Below are 23,474 nucleotides of genomic sequence, written 5' to 3'. Positions count from 1 at the left end.
GGTACCCCTCATCCCCAATCCTGGTATGCATGACACCCCTCATCCCCAATCCTGGTATGCATGACACCCCTCATCCCCAATCCTGGTATGCATGGCACTCCTCATCCCCAATCCTGGTATGCATGGCACTCCTCATCCCCAATCCTGGTATGCATGGCACCCATCATCCCCAATCCTGGTATGCATGGCACCCCTCATCCCCAATCCTGGTATGCATGGCACCCCTCATTCCAAATCTGGTATACATGGCACCCCTCATCCCAATCCTGGTATGCATGGCACCCCAACTCTGATCCTGGTATGCATGGCCCCCTCATCCCAAATTTGATATACATGGCACCCCTCATCCCAATCCTGGTATGTATGGCACCCCTCATCCCCCAATCCTGGTATGTATGGTACCCAATCCCTCATCCTGGTATGCATGGCCCCCCACACACCCCAATCCTGGTATGCATGGTCCCCTCACCCCCAGTCCTGGTATGCATGGTACCCCTCATCCCCCAATCCTGGTATGCATGGTACCCCTCATCCCCCAATCCTGGTATGCATGGTCCCCTCACCTCTCAATCCTGGTATGCATGGTCCCCTCATCCCCCAATCCTGGTATGCATGGTACCCCTCAATCCTGGTATGTGTGGCCCCCTCATCCCCCAATTCTGGTATGTGTGGCCCCCTCATCCCCCAATTCTGGTATGTGTGGCCCCCTCATCCCCCAATTCTGGTATGTGTGGCCTTCTCATCCCCCAATCCTGGTGTGTGTGGCCCCCTGATCCCCCAATCCTGGTGTGTGTGGCCCCCTCATCCCCCAATCCTGGTATGTGTGGCACCTTCATCCCCCAATCCTGGTATGTGTGGCACCTTCATCCCCCAATCCTGGTATGTGTGGCCCCCTCATCCCCCAATCCTGGTATGTGTGGCCCCCTCATCCCTTTCACGCTGCACACCTACAAAAAAAATAAACAATTATACTCCCCTTTCTTCCCTGTGCTCCAGCGCTGCGGTGTCCTGTTCTGCCGGAGGCCGGGGGAGGAGTGTGGCGCCGGATGTCCGGCGCCATTTTGCTGCAGACTCACTGCAAATGTGTCTTCAGTAAAATGGCGCCGGATAGCGCTATGCCATGCGCCGATTCCGACGCCTTCACTCCTGCCCCGGTCTCTGGCGAGAAGAGAGACGCCACGGCAATGCTTCTCCCGGTCAGGTAAGTATGGCGCCGGAGATCGCGGTATGCGTTCAGTGTCTACGCATACCGCCATCCCCGGCGCCATACACTCCTTTTACCTGTAACGGCTCCATGCGTTCTTCTGTCTGAAGCCAGACTGTGTGTTGCGCTTGTGCAGTCTATAGAGGCTTCAGACAGAGGGACGCTTGTAGCGTTATATTATAGATAGTTGACATGCAAACGAAATGCTCGACGTCTGCATACCTTAAAAGTAAACAATTTTAACTCCTTTTCTGGTAAGAGAAAAGAAGAAAAAGTTTTTAGCCTTTGATAAATCAAAAGTGGCGTTTCACTGTCTCTGATTTACCAAGCAAAATTGCAAGAAGCAATGAAATATTCATGAAGGTACAACCTTCACCAATCCTACCTCCATAACCAAGCGGAAACCTTCCCTCTTCTTCATTTCCTCAGCCAAATACCTAAAGATCAGGATATAATGTTTTAATCAGAGCTTATAGGTAAAAAAGATGGGCACCTTCAATTTTTAATATTTACTATGAAGAACATAGCCAGCCATTAAGAAAGGATTAAAAAAGAATCAGTGCAGTGCGTTGTTTTTATTGCCACCAAAAGTGCTCCATTTTGCTGCGATTCTACTGTGATTGTGGAAAAAAGCATGTATCTGCAACGTATGAACACAGTCTTATTCTGTGGAAGTCTTTAGTTTGTATGCAAATTGCCTCTTCAGAGCGGAAGAGGATTAGAACGCTATAGCGTCACCTGTTAGAAGCAGCGATCCTACAAGTCACTATCGACCCTTTACCGATCCTTGCAATATGACTTAAGATAAAAGCCAAATCAGAATCTCAGTTTGCAGACACAGTGTTTTCGGGGTATTGCCCTTCATCAGTGCAAAGTATGAGATCTGATTTGGCTAGGTGAGAGGCTCTGGACTGAGGTCTAAGGGGTAACGTTTCTCCTTGTGGAGAGTGACATACCGGCCCTGGCATGCCAATGTAAGGAGGCTTATTCGCCGTGCTATGCTTCTCTGGGAGATTAAATATTTTGTAGGCATTTTTGTTCAAAACAAGGTTGTGTTCACATCTGCATCAAATATTCATTTTCTGATTTTGAAGGGATCAAACAGAACTGTTATGCACCCAATTAATTTAGTATGGCCTTATTTTCTAGGGGAACCAAGGATCAGGTACAGTATGTTGAAAGCCATTATGCCAATTCATTTTTACCCGGGGCTTATCGACTCTCCTCCAATATGCCCAATACAAATTACATAGTTGTCCAATCCTGCCTAAATTGACCAGTGTAAGCAAAGATAAGGTTCTGGCACTCAAAATAACGCTTGCACGGAGGTCAAGCATTTACTGTATGTCCTTTTATTGATGTAGATACAGCGAAATCCAAGTGCAAAAAGAGGCTCCTGCCCAACGTTTCAACCCACACGGGTTTTCGTCAGGGGCTTTAGAAACCATATAAATTGTAGATTTAGAGAATGTAACGGTCTGAATTTGCTATGGATAGTGGAATGGTAGGATGTTGTATGTCCATTTAGTCAATGAAATAGCAGAATGTGGCCACAACCTGTACACTAAACTGGGGATTACCCTGTTTAGCTGTTGAGTAGAGGAAACTAAGGTATAACAGGCAACAGTCCTGTATGTGCAGCAAGGGTCCTTTGTGTTGTGGCCAGTGTGTCCAACTTTTATATGGGTACCTTTATGTGTGGTAGGACAATGCGTTGTACCTTGTTTGGTCCAGCACTCTGTCCACTCTTCCCTCCAGCCCTTTGGATCCAAGTGCTTTCCACATTAGCCAGAGTTTCAGGCAGTCCACTCGGCGACCACATTGGATTGATTTATCGCCAGTGTCATATTTTAGGTCATAAAATTTGTCTGTTTGGAACAGGTAGGTGGCATTAGAAGCATGACATTGTTCTAATATTTGCTGTAAAGAAAGGCAGACAGTTAGTGCATGCCACTTTGTGTAACTATGTCATAACAAAACGTGCACTGTCCAAAAATGGTTATTATATATTTTTTGGGCATCCACAAGCAATCAAATGTGTATTGGGCCAGCTTCACTGTCCGTTAGGAAAAACAAGTATGGGCATGTTGGATTCCCACAACTTGAACTTTTCTTCATCAAGGAATAGATAGCAACTTAAAGGGAACCTGTCAGGCAGTTAATGCTGCCCAAACCACACCACAAGCAGCATGAAGCAGAGCCAGGCTGCATGATTTCTTTAATCACTTCACCCTCTGGCAATTTTTCCATTGCCTTTGTTTTTTCCGCCCTTTCTTCCAAAAGCCATAACTTTTTTTATGTTTTATTTTATCCATCCACGTAGATGTATGAAGGCTTGTTTTTTTTGCAGGACGAGTTGTACTTTTGAATTACACCATTCATTTCATCGTGTGATGCACTGGAAGCAGGGAAAAATCCAAGTTTATAGAAATTGTAAAAAAAAGTGCACAACTTTTTAGGGGGTTTATTTACCATGTTCACTATATGGTAAAATTGATGTGGAAATATGATTCTCCAGGTCAGTATGATAAAACACAGATACCACAAAGCTATAGTTTTTTTCTTTATTTAAGTGGTGAAAAAAAAATCGTAAATTTGTAAAAAAAAAAAAAAAAAAAAAAGGAAAATAAACACTTTGCTTGGGTCGCCATTTTCTGTAACGCTTTCAATTTTCGGGATATAGTGCTGTGTCATCGCTTTTTTGTACCATGACCTGACATTTCTATTGCTACCATTTTGGGGTAAATGCAATGTTTTGATCTCCCCCTATTGCATTTTATTGCAATGTTGCGACAGCCCAAAAAAACCTAATTCTGGTGTTCTGATTTTTTTTCTCTCGTTACGTCGTCTACCGATCAGATTCGTTTATTTTATATTTTGATAGATCGAACTTCTACGAACACAGCAATACCAAATGTGTATTTTTTTAACCGTTTTATTTTTAATGGGGCAAAAGGGGGGGGGTGATATAAATTTATAAACTTTTGTGGGGTTTTTTTCCCCTTTTTTTCATATTTAAAAACTTTTTTTTCTACTGTATTTAGTAGTCCCCTTAGGGGACTTGAAGCTGTGATCGTCTGATCGCTTGTGCTGTACATAGCAGGTCTTCCTCACTATGTATAGCTAAAATCACGATCTCCTATGCACAGTAGCTAAATGCTGGCTTTCTCAGGAGAATTGTGATGACGAGCACGAAGGTCCTTAGCAGACTCACGGCTGTCATTGCAACCCAGGATCACATCAAGGCACGCCGATGGGCACGTGGAAATGCTGGCATGTGTTAAATGCCACAGGTTAACAGCCTGTTTAAAGGCACATGATGACTGATTAAATCAGCCATCTCCCGGGAAGGATGCGGGCTTGGCGTGCGAGCCTGCATCAAAGTCAGGGATGTACATGTACATCATATGTCATTGAGAGGTTAAGGTAAGTATTCATCTGAAACGCTCAGGGATTTCTGAGAAAACATAGTTTGAAGATCCGGCCGAGGACAAATGGAACAGACGAGATTAGTCCGGCGCCACCCACGGCCGGTTTCTGCCAGGACTGTTCTAATTGATAGACCGGTCTCTCCCATGTGTGTACACCTTGAGAAACCTGTCAATCAATTAGAGCAAAAAGATGTTTTGTCTCGGGCCGGTTCTTCAAACTATATGTTCTCTAAAATACCGGAGTGTTGCAGAGAAATAAATATGTGGCTGCAATTGTGCAGCAAAGCTCTGATTCATGTTACTCCTGGTGTGGGCAGAATGAATTGATTGACAAATTCCCTTTAAATGGGTGGCAGCCAATCAGTGTTTGTTCATGTGCTGTCCTTTTTTCACTGACTGGTTACTAAGAGAATCTTCATAAACCTCCATCTGTTTTTTTTTTTTGCATATCAGAAACGGATCCAGCATACTGTTAAAAAAGGAATGCTTTTTGCGGATGAGAAGAAAATGACTAATGTGAATAAAGCATAAGACGTTCCACCAGCTTATTGTATAAAATATTGTAAACTTTATGTATATGGGTGAAATACATGAACAATCTATTTGTAAGCAAGAGTCACACTTTTTGATTCTTGAAATTAGGATGTAATAATAAGTCAAATTAAATTCACCTACACTAGTATTCACTTGCCTGTGTTACAAATCCATGTTGTACTGAGCCATAATAGATGTGTATGGTACCTCTGTAACTCCAATTATATATATATATATATATCCTTGTCTGCAGATTAGAAATATACTCACAGTTGTATCCCGCAGAAGAAAAGCTGAACATTGCAAGCCAACACCTAATAATTTGTGAGGATTCCATGTCACAGAATCTGCCCTGAAATAAAGAAAGAGAAATTATATAGAATTAGGATATAATGCTTAAATGGGTTGTCTGGTTTCATAAAAATATATACCAAAGGCTTGATTTGCATTAAAATAACAAAGCGAGCATTACGTACCTAATGAAGCCATGCTGTTTCTGCTCCCAGTCAGTCTTTGCTGACATGGCTGCAGCCACCGTACGTCCTGTATACGGCATGTGACCGCAGCAGTCAATCTCCAGGCTCATCGGTCATGCAAGTTTGGTTCCATATTCTGTTGTCAGATTAATACCGTATTCTGATTGCATAGGCATGCCCCTCGCTGTAAATGGACACATATGTACATTCTGATTGGGAGTAATTTACCACATCAAGACGTACATGTACGTCACAGAGATGTCTGGGCACAGGAGTTGTGCCCATGTCATCCACAATGAGAGCCATCCATCACATACCACTAGAACCAGACTGGGATTAAAGGGAATCCGTCAGCAGGTTTTGCCATGTAATCTGACAGCAGTTTGATGTAAGCACAGAAACCCTGATTCCAGCGGTGTGTCACTTAGTTTACAGGGTGCAGCAATTATGATAGAATTGCAATTTTCTCTGCTGCAGATATAGCAGAGCTCATTTGTTAACCTTGCCCATGCCACAGATTTCTGCGTACATTGTACAGTGACAGAGCTACTAATTAGCTCTAGGGGTGAGATTGGACTAGGATGCACAAGGCCGTTGTCCTGTACTGATAATCTCCTGCTGATAAATCACTGATTGTATTTAAACTGCAAAACACAGCCCAATAAGTGACAAATCACTGAAATCAGGCCTTCTTCGATTATATTGTCACGCTAGTAACTCGCTTGCCTCCGCAGCACCGCCCTACTCACCATGGTCAATGCGAAGCATCTCTTCGCATCAGGTCAGTTTGCTGAGGTTTGTTTCCTGCTGCACTCCTTTGCAATGCTACTAAAGCATGGTGGTTCCATCTGGCCTTAGGGGGGCGTGGCCGGTCTCTGCAGGAATTCAACCCTGCTGTGTCCTGCAGAGACTTGGCTCCCTAGCCTATCACATTTGAGCAGGCTCTATTTAAGGCAGCTCCTCTCTCCACCCCTTGCTCAAGCATGGTTTCTGCTCTGCTAGTCTATGCGCATGCAACCTCCTGTATCTGTTTTCCATTAATGACCCGGCCTGTTTACCCGTCCTGCCTGACCTCTCCGCTCCTGACCTCAGTTACGTTTTCTGATCCTGTGCTGCCTGCTCCGACCTTGGACAGTCTGACTTTGCCTCTGTCTTGCCCCTCCCTTACCGCTTACCCGTGCCTCTAACTCTTTGGTCAGGTGCCGCAGTCCCGAGACTGCCCTGGAGTGTCACCTGGCGACTAACCGCGACCATGCCTAACCGTACCACCAGATGCTCTAGTGAACACCAGGTAGTAGCTTAGTCACGCTCCTCCAGGATAAGCCCGGCCCGTGGCGCACTGGGTCCATACCCACCAGTGTTACATACATCATGGTGCTCTTAGATCACATAACAAAAAACACATGACAGATTTCTTTAAGAGGGGTTACTAATTATAATAAATACCTATTATTGGATTCTTATTAAAAATATCATAGCCTACAGAAACTATTATGAAAGTGACCAAGTGCATATTTGTTATGTTTTAAAATAACCGTCTCTCCAAGTGGATTTTTATAGGAGAGACATTAGAGTCAGAAATATCTCTCCATTAATCAAGCAGTGAACATATTAATAAGTGCACCCCTCAATTGAAAGTAAGTATATACGTATCTAAATAACCCATATTGATAAAAACCTATAAATCGTATTGAAGGGATTAGAAGATCTTTTCTTCTTCCCCACAATGGTTCATATTTGGACAGAACGGTGGCTCAGGTGGTTAGCACTTTAGCCTTGCAGCGCTTGTCTCTTGGGTTCAAATCCCACCATGGAGTATGTTCTCCCTGTCATTGTGTGGGTTTCCTCCAGATAGTAATAACGTTCCCTGTGCCTCCATAGTATTAAAAGTGCCATTTAAGTGACGCAAATAGTAATATTGACCGTGGGAGAAATACTTCATTTTCTGGAAGTATTTCCCCCAGAAAATTATTGCAATTACATATGTTTATTTCCTTTATCTGACAAATTGTGTAATTGGTGGAGAAAGGTTTAACTGGATGGACCTACTGTAGGTCTTTTTTCAACCTATGTAACTATGTATTGGAACAACACAAAAAAACTTAGAAAAAAAGGCAAATTGGACACAATTTCACACAAAACTCCAAAAATAGGCTGGATAAAATTGTTGGCACCTTCCCAAAATTGTAGATAAACAACTTTGTTTCAAGCATGTGATGCTTGTTCAAACTCCCCTGTTGCAAGTAAAAGGTGTGGGCAATATGAAAATCACATCTGAAATCAGACAAAAAGAGGAGAAGTTGACTCAATCTTTGCATTGTGTGTCTGTGTGCCACACTAACCACGGACTACAGAATGAGGAGAAGAGAACGGTCTGAGGACTTGAGAACCAAAATTGTTGTACAATATCAACAATCTCAAGGTTACAAGTCGATCTCCAGAGATTTTGATGATCCTTTGTCCACAGTGCGCAACATAATCAAGAAGTTTACAACCCATGGCGCTGTAGCTAATGTCCTTGGACATGGATGGCAGAGAAAAATTTCTGAAAGGTTGCAACGCAGGATAATCCGGACGGTGGATAAGCAGCCCCAATCAAGTTCCAAAGAAATTCAAGCTGTCCTGCAGGCTCAGGGTACATTAGTGTCAGCGTGAACTAACCGTCGAATTGAATTTGAATTAAACGAAACACTATGGCAGGACACCAAGGAGGACTCCACTGCTGACACAGAGGCATAAAAAATCTAGACTACAGTTTGCAAAAATGTAAGTGATTAAGCCAAAATTATTCTGGACAGATGAGAGCAGATAAAGCTTTTTGGTAAAGCACATCATTCTACTTTTTACCAAAAAACGGAATGAGGCCTAAAAAAGAAAAGAACATAGTATCTACAGTTAAATATGGTGGAGGTTCAAAGATGTTTTGGGGTTGTTTTGCTGCCTCTGGCACTGTGTGCTTTGACTGTGTGCAAGGCATCTTGAAATCTGAAGATAAGGGATATTGGGTCTCAATTAGTGATGAGCGAGCGTGTTTGCAAATGCTCGGTACTCGCCCGAGCATCTCACTGCTAGAGATGCTCGGCGAGTACTTCCGGGATGTTCGAGCAGGAGCTTGAGTCCCCGTCTCGCATGTTTGACGCTGTTTTAACCGAATAAACATGCAGGGATTGCCTGCCACTCACTGTAATACCGCAGCCATGTTGGGTCTATATCAGACTCAGTGACCCTATGCTCGTCACAGTCTACCCTTCAGACAGGCAGAGTAGGGAGAGCTGCAGCTGAGTGAGGGAGAGAATTGATGGTTGATTTAGTCAGGTATTCCACAGCAATATTAATCTAAACTAACAGTCCTTCTAAGGAGTAATTCAGATGCATATATTTATTACTGGTGATAGCAGAAGGTAGGCAGGCAGAGTTTGTGGAGAGTGTATACAGCAGAATAGGGTCTATTGCATGTTCTGTCTGCTGCTGTTACAGATATCCATAGCCCTAGATATCAGGGCTAATTTTTTTTTGCTCTTAATCCTGATTATTTGCTTAAAAAGCAATACAGTACACCATTTTACTGCTCCATTTGCTTGTTAGCAGAATACAGCCAGATTTTTTTGATTTTATTCGCATTGCTATATTGTGGAAGCAGAGAAACTTGTCCATCATCAGACGTGATCTGATATTACTGCGGTAATAATCGTGACATTTTTTGGAGCGTGCCAAATATTACACTCCAGTTAAAGTCTGCCAGTTGTGTGTTGTTCAACCTATTCACACTCATTCGCTGACCAATACCATATCTCTAACGCCACTGCCTAAAACCATGGTCATCAGACGTGATCCCATATTACGGCGGTAATAATCGTCACATTTTTTGGAGCGTGCCAAATATTACACTCCAGTTAAAGTCTGCCAGTTGTGTGTTGTTCAACTTATTCACACTCAGTCGCTGACCAAAACCACATCTATGAGGCCACTGCCTAAAACCGTGGTCATCAGACGGGATCAGATATTACTGTGCTAATAATTCAGAATTTTTTGGGAAGCGTGCCAGATATTACACTCCATTAAAGTCTGCCAGTTGTGTCCTGTTCAAACCTATTCACACTTGGTCTCTGACCAATATCATACGAATAGGCCACTGCCTAAAACCGTGGTCATCAGACGTGATCCCATATTACTGCAGTAATAATCGTGACATTTTTTGGAGCGTGACAAATCTTACACTCCATTTAAAATGGGCAAGGCGCGTGGCAAGGGACGGGGAAATGGACGTGATGCTGATGGTGCACACAGAGGCCGAGGCCATGGGCAAGATGAAACTGTGCCTGCTGAGGGAGCACAATAAACACACAGCATGTCGAACTACCTTCCTGTCCCAATTTCTAGGGGGCCTTAGAACACAACTATTGAAGCCAGAGCAGTGTGAAAAGGTTGTGGTTGGATAGCAGATAATGCTTCCAGTCAGTTTGCCACCACCACCACCCTGTCTTCCACACGGTCCAGTCTCAGTAGCCGCGTGAGTCTGGACCACATATTCCTCACCCTGATCCCCCTTCCTCCCACTATGCCGAGTGCCTGGAGACAAGTGATCCCACACTTGGACACTCCAAAGAGTTGTTCATGTTTCCATTTATAGAGTCGGGCCTCTCGCCCGGCCTGCTTCAAGCGGGGCAAGAGGAGATCACAAGCAGCAATGCCCAAATATTTGAGCAGCCACGGTCACACAAAGGCGACGGTGGGAAAGTGCAATTACTGTCGCAAGAGGTGGATGATGATGATGATGAGACACAATTGCCAGCAAGTCAGGACGAGGCCCAGGCTGCATACGTGGATGACGAGGTGGTGGACAATGAAGTCACTGACACAACCTGGCAATGTGACATGCATAGCAAGGACAGCAGCACAGAGGGTGAGGGAGGCGTAGCACCACAACAGGCAGGAACAAGCAGTGGGGTGGCCACAGACACAAGGCAGGCAACTGTTCAGCAGAACACCAACACGAAGGAAGTTGCCAGTTCAACTGTTAGGTCTTCCAGAGTCTGGCTCTTTTTTAAAGACTGTCCAGATAACCCCAAAAAGGCCATTTGCAACATCTGCTATGCAGCATTAGCAGGGGCAGCAAATCTACCAGCCTGACCACCACCAGCATGCTCAGGCACATGACAGCAAAGCATTGGACTAATTGAGCCGAATGCCAGGGTCCAGGAACAGTGTCTGGGGGTGACACCACTGCCTGTTCCACTGTTGTGCGTGCATGCCAATCCCCTGTCCATGGCGCAGGCGAAGATGCTTCCCGCCCTGCACCTGTCATTGCACTCTCGCAACCACTACCATCAGCAACCACGTCCTTGTCCCAGTGCAGCGTTCAGTTTTCCCTATCCCAGTGCTTTGAACGCAAGAGCAAATACGCAGCCAACCACCCACAGTCTACAGCTCTAAACTGCTACATTTCTTGAATGCTTGCACTTGAAATGTTGCCTTTTAGGCTCGTGGAGATGGAATCTTTCCGCAACCTCATGGCGGTGGCCATCCCTCGGTACTTGTGGCCAGGGACAGTACATTTCGCTGACGTCACACTTGGTTAATATAGTGGAAGGAAGGCGGGACCCAGTTGGACCCTGGGACGAAACACGTCCTCTCGACGCCAAGAATTGCGGCCCTGGGTCAATCAGGGTCGCTCCCATATTCTACAGCTCCTCCACCTCCTCCTCCTCCTCTTCAGCCTCCGTCTCTGAAATGACCACATCAGTCGGAAGCTGGAAGCACTGCAGCACTGCCTCGTCCATGCGGCAACCGGATGTGCTGAAGCTAATGTGCTTAGGGGACAAACTGCACACCGCTGCAGAGTTGTTGAAAGCTGTAACAGAGCAGGCATACCTGTGGCTGTCACCGCTGAACCTACAGTCCAGCATGGTCGTGTGTGACAATGGCCGGAACCTGATGACGGCTCTGAAGCTAGGCGAGCTCGCACATGTACCATGCCTGGCCCATGTGCTCAACCTAGTGGTTCAGTGGTTTCTCAAAACGTACCCGGATTTGCCTTATCTGCTTGTGAAAGTACACTATGTGTGTGCCCATTTCCGAAAGTCAACTACAGCTTCCGCCACCCTCACTGTGTTTCAGCAGCATTTGCAGCTTCCAGCTCACCGACTAGTGTGCGATATCACCACGCATTGAAACTCACCATTGCATATGTTGGGAAGGATTTGTGAGTAGCAGAGAGCAGTTGTTGATTACCATCGGTATTCAGGTCAGCCTCCGCACATAAGAGCTGATGAGTGATTGATGGATGTCTGACATCTGTGCCGTCCTCCAAAACGTTGAGGACTCCACCAAGATGGTGAGCGGCGATGACTCCAAAATTAGCGTCACCATCCCGATTCTCTGTCTACTGAAACACTCACTGCTCACAATTAAAGAGGAGGCTTTGCAGGCGCAGCACGATGAGATGGAGCAAGGAACCATACAGGCTGATGCCACACAGCCCAGCCTCATCTCATCTCAATGCGGATTGGGCGATAATGAGGAGGAGGAGGAAGATGAGGAGGAGCTGTTTTCCTGCGCTACAGACGGTACTACCCACACTACAGTCATACCGTCTGTTCAGCGTGGTTGGCCTGAGGAGAGGGAGAACGAGGAGGAGGACCAGGAGGAGGAAAGCATGGACAGTTGTCCTCTTGGTCAGGACAGGGAAGACTTGGCTGGTGGCAGTCTGGCACACATGGCTGACTTTATGTTCAGCTGCCTTTCCCGTGATCCTCATGTTGTACACATTTTGGCTGACAGCAATTACTGGTTGGTTACACTTCTAGACCCATGCTACAAGGAGAACTTTCTATCTCTCCTTACTGTGGCGGAGAGATCTAATAGAATATTGCAGTACCAGAAGGCCCTTGTTGAGAAATTATTAAAAAATTTCCCATCTGAAAACGCTGGCGGTCACAGTTCGTTGGACAACCAAGGAGTACAGGCAAGGGAGACACAAATACTATGCAGCAGAGGCAGGGGAACACTGTCAAAGGTGTGGAACAGTTTTCTCCGACCCTCCCAGCGCACAGACCCTGATGCGTGGGGTACTCTGACAAGGAGGGAAAAGTTTTAGAAGATGCTGAAGGACTACCTTGCCAACTGTACCAACATCCTCTGTGATTCCTCTGTGCCTTACAACTATTGGGTATCCAAGCTGGACACGTGACATGAACTGGCTCTCTACGCCTCTGAGGTCCTGGTCTGTCCTGCCGCTAGCGTTTTGTCAGAGCGGGTTTTTAGTGCCGCATGGGGTATTATAACTGATACGCGCATCCGCCTGTCAACTAAAAATGTTGACAGGCTAACTCTTATCAAAATGAACAAGGGCTGGATTTGGCCAGACTTCTCAACACCACCGGATGATAGAAGCGGAACATAAAGTCAAATCAATTGGGTTTTTTTGTGGGGTCAATTCCCATGCTCCTCTTCACACCCAGACATGGGTATACGTTTCCTGATTTTGTCTATTTTCTGTTGTCCTCGTCCTACTACTCATCCTCCACCACTGTATCACCAAGGTGACCGTGATGCAACACCCACATCATTTTTTTAAGGGTGTTTATGATGCCTGTAGGAATTTTTTTTCGAGGCCTACTTTTAACATTCTGTATGTTATACAGTATGTTCATGTATACCCCCCAGGGGTAAATATTTTTCAGCCCATGCACTTAGTTCATGGGCATTACCAGTGTAGGAAATCCACTCCTTAATAATGGGAACATTTTTTTTAATAAGGCCCTCCTCTACGTCTCTTCAAAGGGATATTGGAGTGTGTCCAATTTTTTGGCAGCCCTTGCAGTCACTGCATGGGCATTACCACTATAGGAGACCCACTCCTTAATAATGGGAACAATTTTTTTAATGAGGCTCTCCTCTACCTCTCTTCAAAGGGGTATTGGAGTGCGTCCAAACTTTTAGCAGCCCTTGCAGTCACTGCATACGCAATAACAGTATAGGAGACCCACTCCTTTATAATGGGAACATTTTTTTTTACTAAAGCCCTCCTCTATGTCTCTTCAAAGGGGTATTGGAGTGCGTCCAATTTTTTGGCAGCCCTTGCCGTCACTGCATGGGCATTACCACTATAAGAGACCAACTCCTTAATAATAAGAACAATTTTTTAATGAGGTCCTCCTCTACGTCTCTTCAAAGGGGTATTGGAGTGCGTCCAAATTTTTGGCAGCCCTTGCGTTCACTGCATACGCAATAACAGTATAGGAGACCCACTCCTTAATAATGGGAACAACAAAGCATAGCTGGCTGATAGCCCTCTAACAATAGTGAGGGACAACTGCTGGCCCTCTAACAATAGTAAGGGCCACCTGATGGCCTTGTAAAAATAGGCTTTGTGACTTTCACAGTCCCTTTTTCATAAATGAAACAGGATGTGTCTGATCATGTCTCACACACAACATGGCCAGATAAGGTAGTAAAATGTTAAAATTACATTTACAATTTGGAGGATGGGCAGCAGGGCCTTCCCATTGATCTCTCCCAGGTCCCCCAAGAGTTCCTTCCTTTTTACACCCTCCATACCTGATAGTCTTACTGCAGCTATGACAGAAAAATGGCTTAAAGCACAACTATTTTATTATGCGTGTAATGCACACGCCCGGGCTGAGCGGCGTGTGCGTGTGATTACACTGGACCGTGCCGGAGAGTGAATGCCTGGAGGGGCGTAACTAGGTATTCACCCGATCCGACCAGGGTCGCACGACGGCATACGACGCCAGTGCACCAAGGAGGAACCGAGCAGAGGGACCAGGTGCTACTCCAGGACAGACCCCGGACACGGCTGTTGACCCACACAGGGGAATACAGGAACAGACTGGTTAGGCTGGCACACAGACTGGTGGGAATAGGCAGGCACGACTGGTATGCAGGCAGGCGGGTATGCAGGCAGGGGGGTACAGGCAAGCACGGCTAGAGTGCAGACAGGAAGGCACTAGCAGGTAGGAACACAGGCGGGATAGGACCCAGTACTCACTGGGACTCTGGAACAGAACCACAGAAGTGGCGGACAAACACAGCAGAGTGAGGCCGCCCAGAGAGGTGAGCGAGAGCAGGGCAGGACGAGACCGCCCGGAGCGGTGATCAAGAGCAGGGCAGGACGAGACCGCCTGGAGCGGTGAGCAAGAGCAGGGCAGGACGAGACCGCCTGGAGCGGTGAGCAAGAGCAGAGCAGGACGTGACCGCCTGGAGCGGTGAGCAAGAGCAGAGCAGGACGAGACCGCCTGGAGCGGTGAGCAAGAGCAGAGCAGGACGAGACCGCCTGGAGCGGTGAGCAAGAGCAGAGCAGGACGAGACTGCCTGGAGCGGTGAGCAAGAGCAGAGCAGGACGAGACCGCCTGGAGCGGTGAGCAAGAGCAGAGCAGGACGAGACCGCCTGGAGCGGTGAGCAAGAGCAGAGCAGGACGAGACCGCCTGGAGCGGTAAGCAAGAGCAGAGCAGGACGAGACCGCCTGGAGCGGTGAGCAAGAGCAGAGCAGGACGAGACCGCCTGGAGCGGTGAGCAAGAGCAGAGCAGGACGAGACCGCCTGGAGCGGTGAGCAAGAGCAGAGCAGGACGAGACCGCCTGGAGCGGTAAGCAAGAGCAGAGCAGGACGAGACCGCCTGGAGCGGTGAGCAAGAGCAGAGCAGGACGAGACCGCCTGGAGCAGTGAGCAAGAGCAAAGCAGGACGAGACCGCCTGGAGCGGTGAGCAAGAGCAGAGCAGGACGAGACCGGCTGGAGCGGTGAGCAAGAGCAGAGCAGGACGAGACCACCTGGAGCGGTAAGCAAGAGCAGAGCAGGACGAGACCGCCTGAAGCGGTGAGCAAGAGCAGAGCAGGACGAGACCGCCTGGAGCGGTGAGCAAGAGCAGAGCAGGACGAGACCGCCTGGAGCGGTGAGCAAGAGCAGAGCAGGACGAGACCGCCAGGAGCGGTGAGCAAAGGGTCAGAGCTGAGCGAGACTGCCGGAGCAGTGAGCAAGGAGTCAGAGCAGGACGAGACCGCCTGGAGCAGTGAGCAAGGAGTCAGAGCAAGACTGCCGGAGCAGTGAGCAAAAGGATAAGAGCGGAGCGAGACTGCCGGAGCAGTGAGCAAAAGGGTCAGAGCGGAGCAATGCTGCCGGAGCAGTGAGCAAAAGGGTCAGAGCGGAGCAAGGCTGCCGGAGCAGTGAGCAAAAGGGTCAGAGCGGAGCAAGGCTGCCGGAGCAGTGAGCAAGGAGTCAGAGCAGGACGGACAGGGCTCTGTTCACACGGAACAGACAGGAAGGGAAAGGCAGAGCCAGACACCCACAGGGCACCCGCAGTGAAGCAGCGAGTGGACCACAAACTCACAAACGGGAGTACAGAGACAACAAGCAGGAGTAAGGTACGAGTTCAGACTCTGCAGAAAAAGGAAAGGAACGGACATAGAGGCAAAACAGGTAAAGGATAGGAGAGAGTTCAGACTGGAACTGAGTGTACGGAAGAGACCGACACTGCAGCGGGATACAGGAGCGGGTCTGGGAATACGGCCCCTAGAAGGCGGGAGGAACAGGCTAGGAGCGTGTTCAGACAGGACAGACAAGATACAGGAGCGGGTCTAGGTAATCGGCCCCTAGAAGGCGGGGGGAACAGGCTAGGAGCGTGTTCAGACAGGACAGACAAGATACAGGAGCGGGTCTAGGTAATCAGCCCCTAGAAGGCGGGAGGAACAGGCTAGGAGCGTGTTCAGACAGGACAGACAAGATACAGGAGCGGGTCTAGGTAATTGGCCCCTAGAAGGCGGGAGGAACAGGCTAGGAGCGTGTTCAGACAGGCCTGGAAATACAGCCTCCATGATAGGCAGACAAGAGAAACACAGAACGGGACCTGGCACCTTCAGAGTGCAAGCACACACTGAATGAAGCACAATGCTCAGGCAGGGATTGATTGGAGCAGCTGGGTTATATACCAGGTGACAGACAGCAATAGGCTGAGGACGCACAAGGGGTGTGACCCACAGCAGGTACAAAAAGCAGGAAGTGATCGGGCGCCGCCCTTAAGCAGCAGAAACAGACACAAACAGACAGCATGGAGGGAAGCCAGAGAGACATTCTGGACTGGAGATCAAGTGCGCGCTCTTGCACAGTGGGAGATGGACCACCATGCAAGGGCGCCGCCAGGTATGTTACAGTACCCCCCCCCCTTAAGCCCCCTCTTCTTCAGGCCTGCCAGAATCTTCCGCAGGGAATTCGAGGGCCAATCCTTCACTTTAAGGAGATCACTCCCACTGTCCACAGGAAAAACTGGTCTCATCTGGTTAGCTAGGATGCTACCTCCTATCCAGCCATCCTCAGCAACAGACGAAACGGGTGGAGTACCAGGAACAGCACACAAGGAAGTCTCTCTCCACATATTTTCAGGTGGCACCCCAGAGGGTACAGGAGACAACTGGAAGTCCTCCACCGGGTTGGAGGGGAGCAGAGACTTGGGGGTAAACTCTGCTTCGAGGTACATCTTGTCAAGCTCACAGGAAGAATTAGACGGGTTATCAGGTACAGGATGAGGAAAAATCACTGTCTCTTTGTTATCTGGTGGTACCCCGGAGGATTCAGGAAACAACTGGAGGTCCTCCGCCAGGTCAGAAGAGTGCAGAGGCTCGGAGAAAACATCTGCTTCAGAGTACACTAGGTCGGACTCACTGGACGAAGCAGGCGAGGTATCGGGTACCAAGTATAGGAAAGTCTCTGTCCATTCACCACCAGGTGGCACCCCGAAGGGTTCTGGAGACAACTGGAGGTCCTCCGCCCGGTCGGAGGGGTGTAGAGACTCGGGGGTAACCTCTGCTTCAGAGTACACTAGGTTGGACTCACTGGACGAAGCGAGCGAGGTATCAGGTACAGAGTATAGTAGAGTCTCTGTAGTTTCGCTACCAGGTAGCACCCCGAAGGGTTCCGGAGACAACTGGAGGTCCTCCGTCTGGTCGGAGGGGTGTAGAGACTCATGGGTAACCTCTGCTTCAGAGTACACTAGGTTGGACTCACTGGACGAAGCGAGCGAGGTATCAGGTACAGAGTATAAGAGAGTCTCTGTCCTTTCGCTACCAGGTAGCACCCCGAAGGGTTCTGGAGACAACTGGAGGTCCTCCGCCTGATCGGAGGGGTGTAGAGACTCGGGGGTATCTACCACTTTGGGGTACCCATTGTCAGGCTCACAGGACGGAGCGGACAAAGTATCGAGTACCAGGTGTAGAGAAGTCTCTCTCCATTTGTCATCAAGTGGTATCCCGGAGGATTCAGGAGGCAACTGGGGGTCGTCCGCCAGGTAGTAGAGGTGCACAGACTCTGAGGTAATCACAGCTTCGGAGCATCCTTGGACATGCACACCGGTTAAAGTGGGTGAAGCATCTGATGCCGGGTGCAGGAAGTTCTCCTGTGTGGAGTCTGGATGGGCAGTAGTCTCTTCGGGCAGGAGAACTGGTGCACTACCCACGCACATTACCCGTTGGGGCTTCTCCGGGATACAGGGAGATGAAGCTTCAGTAGGGACTTCAAGGTTGGGGTCAGGAGGTCTCAGGGAGGACAGACCCTGGCGTGACGGCTTGCCTCTACGTCTAGCACGTCTGGACTGCCTTTTGAGGTTGGGAGAAGTATTCCGGAGAGCGTAGTCACCCTGTGAGGATTCTGGGTGGGCAGTAGTCTCATTGGGCTGGAGGACTATTGCGCTACCCACACACATTACCCATCGGGGCTGCTCCGGGATATTGGGAAGTGAAGCTTCAGCAGGAGCCTCCGGGTTAGGATCATCGAAGACCATTAGAAAGGCCACCAGGAAGGCCATTATGTCCAGGACGATAGGATCCTGTGTCTCCCATAGGGGGTTGATCCATTCCAAGGCATCACCCGCTAGGTTAGACATAATGAATGCCACCTTAACCCGATCGGTGGGAAAACATAGAGGGTAGAACTTGAAGTGTAGCATGCATTGCTCCACAAATGCACGACTTTGTCTTGGATCCCCATAGTAACGTGGCGGATCCGCAGGAACGAGAGCAGATAGATCCATCTGGACGGGTGCGTAATTAGCCAGGAACTCAGCTAGAGAAAAAAAAATTGTATTTATTTATTTTTAATGCATGTATTCGCTGGAAAACGTCTCAGAGAGCGAAGGCCGTGGGGCTCAACGGGAACCATGGCCTGAGCATGCTGTAATGCACACGCCCGGGCTGAGCGGCGTGTGCGTGTGATTCCACTGGACCGTGCCGGAGAGTGAATGCCTGGAGGGGCGTAACTAGGTATTCACCCGATCCGACCAGGGTCGCACGACGGCATACGACGCCAGTGCACCAAGGAGGAACCGAGCAGAGGGACCAGGTGCTACTCCAGGACAGACCCCGGACACGGCTGTTGACCCACACGGGAATACAGGAACAGACTGGGTAGGCTGGCACACAGACTGGTGGGAATAGGCAGGCACGACTGGTATGCAGGCAGGCGGGTATGCAGGCAGGGGGGTACAGGCAAGCACGGCTACAGTGCAGACAGGAAGGCACTAGCAGGTAGGAACACAGGCGGGATAGGACCCAGTACACACTGGGACTCTGGAACAGAACCACAGAAGTGGCGGACAAACACAGCAGAGTGAGGCCGCCCAGAGAGGTGAGCGAGAGCAGGGCAGGACGAGACCGCCTGGAGCGGTGAGCAAGAGCAGGGCAGGACGAGACCGCCTGGAGCGGTGAGCAAGAGCAGAGCAGGACGAGACCGCCTGGAGCGGTGAGCAAGAGCAGAGCAGGAAGAGACCGCCTGGAGCGGTGAGCAAGAGCAGAGCAGGACGAGACCACCTGGAGCGGTGAGCAAGAGCAGAGCAGGACGAGACCGCCTGGAGCGGTGAGCAAGAGCAGAGCAGGACGAGACCGCCTGGAGCGGTGAGCAAGAGCAGAGCAGGACGAGACCGCCTGGAGCGGTGAGCAAGAGCAGAGCAGGACGAGACCGCGTGGAGCGGTGAGCAAGAGCAGAGCAGGACGAGACCGCCTGGAGCGGTGAGCAAGAGCAGAGCAGGACGAGACCGCCTGGAGCGGTGAGCAAGAGCAGAGCAGGACGAGACCGCCTGGAGCGGTAAGCAAGAGCAGAGCAGGACGAGACCGCCTGGAGCGGTGAGCAAGAGCAGAGCAAGACGAGACCGCCTGGAGCGGTGAACAAGAGCAGAGCAGGACGAGACCGCCAGGAGCAGTGAGCAAAGGGTCAGAGCTGAGCGAGACTGCCGGAGCAGTGAGCAAGGAGTCAGAGCAGGACGAGACCGCCTGGAGCAGTGAGCAAGGAGTCAGAGCAAGACTGCCGGAGCAGTGAGCAAAAGGATAAGAGCGGAGCGAGACTGCCGGAGCAGTGAGCAAAAGGGTCAGAGCGGAGCAAGGCTGCCGGAGCAGTGAGCAAAAGGGTCAGAGCGGAGCAAGGCTGCCGGAGCAGTGAGCAAAAGGGTCAGAGCGGAGCAAGGCTGCCGGAGCAGTGAGCAAGGAGTCAGAGCAGGACGGACAGGGCTCTGTTCACACGGAACAGACAGGAAGGGAAAGGCAGAGCCAGACACCCACAGGGCACCCGCAGTGAAGCAGCGAGTGGACCACAAACTCACAAACGGGAATACAGAGACAACAAGCGGGAGTAAGGTACGAGTTCAGACTCTGCAGAAAAAGGAAAGGAACGGACATAGAGGCAAAACAGGTAAAGGATAGGAGAGAGTTCAGACTGGAACTGAGTGTACGGAAGAGACCGACACTGCAGCGGGATACAGGAGCGGGTCTGGGAATACGGCCCCTAGAAGGCGGGAGGAACAGGCTAGGAGCGTGTTCAGACAGGACAGACAAGATACAGGAGCGGGTCTAGGTAATCGGCCCCTAGAAGGCGGGGGGAACAGGCTAGGAGCGTGTTCAGACAGGACAGACAAGATACAGGAGCGGGTCTAGGTAATCGGCCCCTAGAAGGCGGGAGGAACAGGCTAGGAGCGTGTTCAGACAGGACAGACAAGATACAGGAGCGGGTCTAGGTAATCGGCCCCTAGAAGGCGGGAGGAACAGGCTAGGAGCGTGTTCAGACAGGCCTGGAAATACAGCCTCCAGGATAGGCAGACAAGAGAAACACAGAACGGGACCTGGCACCTTCAGAGTGCAAGCACACACTGAATGAAGCACAATGCTCAGGCAGGGATTGATTGGAGCAGCTGGGTTATATACCAGGTGACAGACAGCAATAGGCTGAGGACGCACAAGGGGTGTGACCCACAGCAGGTAGAAAAAGCAGGAAGTGATCGGGCGCCGCCCTTAAGCAGCAGAAACAGACACAAACAGACAGCATGGAGGGAAGCCAGAGAGACATTCTGGACTGGAGATCAAGTGCGCGCTCTTGCACAGTGGGAGCTGGACCACCATGCAAGGGCGCCGCCAGGTATGTTACAATGCGTACATTGTTGACCCCTTTAACAGGAATATTCTTCCTTTCCAGACTCTTAGAGAATGGATCAAACTTCCACTTGAGACCTGCTTCTCATACTTACAAATCTGTCACCTAGCCCTGACTTTATATAAAAACACAACGTTCTCCATCCCCGCTCCCTTTGAACGACTCTGTAAGGGGAATCCATCTACAAAGGGATTGATCACAGACATCTATAACATACTGTTCACTACGCCATCAGTTCCCCCTCCAAAACATACTTATATGACTAAGAGGGAGAGATATTTGGGGAGGGAGCTCTCGCTTCCTATCTGGCAGGTTATATGGTCCAAGGCAGCTAAATCATCCACATGTACAATACAAAAGGAAAATCAATACAAAATACTGATGCATTGGTATCATACCCCAGAGGTTTTGCATAATATATACCCTATCATGTCAGATAGATGCTGAAGATGTCTGGGGGCTGCGGGCTCATTGCCACATATATTCGGGGATTGTCAGACAATATCCCCATTCTGGAAGAGAGTACATGGGTTGATTTCTCAGGTGTTAGATGTGGAGATCCCCCTAGATCCTGTGACTTATTTGCTTAAAGTTCCCCCCGTCTCTATGAGAATGGACCCTGCCAGGGTGCTCCTCCATATCTTGACATAGGCAAAATGTTTAATAGCCTCGTACTGGAAGAAAAGATCAGCTCCCTCCATGAAAAAACTCAGGAAGAAGATTAAAGAAATGAGACGTATGGAGAATCTTACGACCAGTATTAATAATCAACTTGAGTTGTTCAATCGCATCTGGGCTCCATGGGATGACTATGTAACCAAGCTAACCAACTGATGATACGTGCCTTCTTTCTTTCTCTCTCTTTCTTTTTCCCTATCTCCTCCCCGTACCCTACCCATCCTTAGATGATACATAGGATGTCTGACCTAATTCTAGGAAGAATAGCAGTGTTGAGCACTGCGCCACTAGAAGCATCTAGCATGTTTTGCTTAATTTTGTTATAACTATTCATGTGATAATGTTGTTATTTATATGAGAAAAAGGAACATCTTTCAAAATAAACAGTTAAAAAAAAAATTACATTTACCAGTGAATGAATTTTTCACGGTTGAAAGCAATACAAAAGTGTAAAAACGCATCAAAAACGCTAGGTTTGAACATAGGCCAAGGTGTGGAGGAGCATTTTTCTTTTTGGTTATTTATTTTGCCTTATATACAAGTCATTACCCTGGAAACAATGTTTCTTAACATTTTTTCCAGGAAAATCCATTTTGTTTTTCGTTTTTGTATGTTTTATTGTGAGTCCATAAAAGTGGCATAATACTCTGACAACGTTGTTGACAGCAGTGACCTGGGAGTCAGATGCTTCCAGTGGTCTTCCCCATGCTGTTCCCATATCATTTGAGCACTGTTCTAGTCGATTTGGACAATTTTTAGGCCCCCTCCAGACCTCCGGGGGGGTTGGGGGGCTCCGGAAAAATGCTTGAGTTTCCCATTGACTTACATTGGGCTCGTTGCTCGGGTCGAGCATTACAGCATTACACTTTGCTCGACCCAGGCAATGAACACCCGAGCATTTTAGTGCTTGCTCATCACTAGTCGCAATGTAATGCCCAGTGCCAGAATGCTGGATTTGCGTCATGGGTCTTCAAGCGCTGGAGAGTTCTGAAGTGGCCAGCAATGGGTCTGGATCTGAATACCACTGAACACCTGTGGAGAGATCTTAAAATATCTGTTGGGAGAAGACACCCTTGAAATATGAGACACCTGGAGCAGTTTGCAAAAGGAGAGTGGTCCAAAATTCCTGTGGCGAGGTGTAAGAATCTTGTTGATGGTGATAGGAAGCAATTGATTGGTTATTTATTCCAAAGAATGTGCAACCAAATATTAAGTTGAGGGTGCCAACAATTTTGTCTGGCCCATTTTTGGGATTTTGTTTGAAATGATGTCCAATTTGCCTTTTTTTCTCCGTTTTTTTTTTGTGTAGTTCCAATACACACATAGGAAATAAACATGTTTAATTGCAGTCATTTTCTGGAAGAAATACTTAATTTTCTTTCAACAATTTATAAGGATGACAACTTTCGCCTATGAATGTATGTAAAAAGAAGAGGGCCAAATACTAACCCCTGTGGTATCTCACTATTAACTCTGAACCAATCCGAGTGTGTTTCCTATCATTGAGCCAGTTGTTAACCCAGTTACACATATTTTCCCATGTCCCATTTTAAAAAATTTTTTATACCAACCTTTTGTGTGGCACTGCATAAATCGCAATTGAAAAGTACCTATAGACAACATCCACTACGTTTCCCTGGTCCAGTCTGGAGCTTACCTCCTCATAGAAGCTGATCAGATTAGTTTGACAGAACCGGTCCCTTATAAACCCATGTTGATACTAGGTCATG

General features: G+C 48.4%; 1 protein-coding gene across 2 annotated transcripts in view; it reads right to left on the bottom strand.

The window, feature by feature from the left end:
* The window catches only part of CSAD (cysteine sulfinic acid decarboxylase), a 77,447-nt gene that overhangs the window by 12,776 nt on the left and 41,197 nt on the right, over positions 1-23,474 (bottom strand). For both annotated transcript variants that reach the window (XM_073662935.1, XM_073662936.1), the window contains exons 12-14: positions 5,440-5,521; positions 2,925-3,124; positions 1,590-1,641 (exon numbers count right to left, since the gene is read on the bottom strand). In XM_073662935.1, the coding sequence (XP_073519036.1) occupies positions 1,590-1,641; positions 2,925-3,124; positions 5,440-5,521 (334 nt within the window). The remainder of the gene's footprint in view (positions 1-1,589; positions 1,642-2,924; positions 3,125-5,439; positions 5,522-23,474) is intronic.

Source organism: Phyllobates terribilis, unplaced genomic scaffold (genome assembly GCF_046119375.1).
Source record: "Phyllobates terribilis strain yellow unplaced genomic scaffold, ASM4611937v1 Scaffold_2__4_contigs__length_985480577, whole genome shotgun sequence".
Classification (NCBI taxonomy): Eukaryota; Metazoa; Chordata; class Amphibia; order Anura; family Dendrobatidae; genus Phyllobates; species Phyllobates terribilis.
The sequence above is the reverse complement of the archived record's forward strand: the minus strand, read 5'-3'. Positions and strand labels throughout refer to the sequence as shown.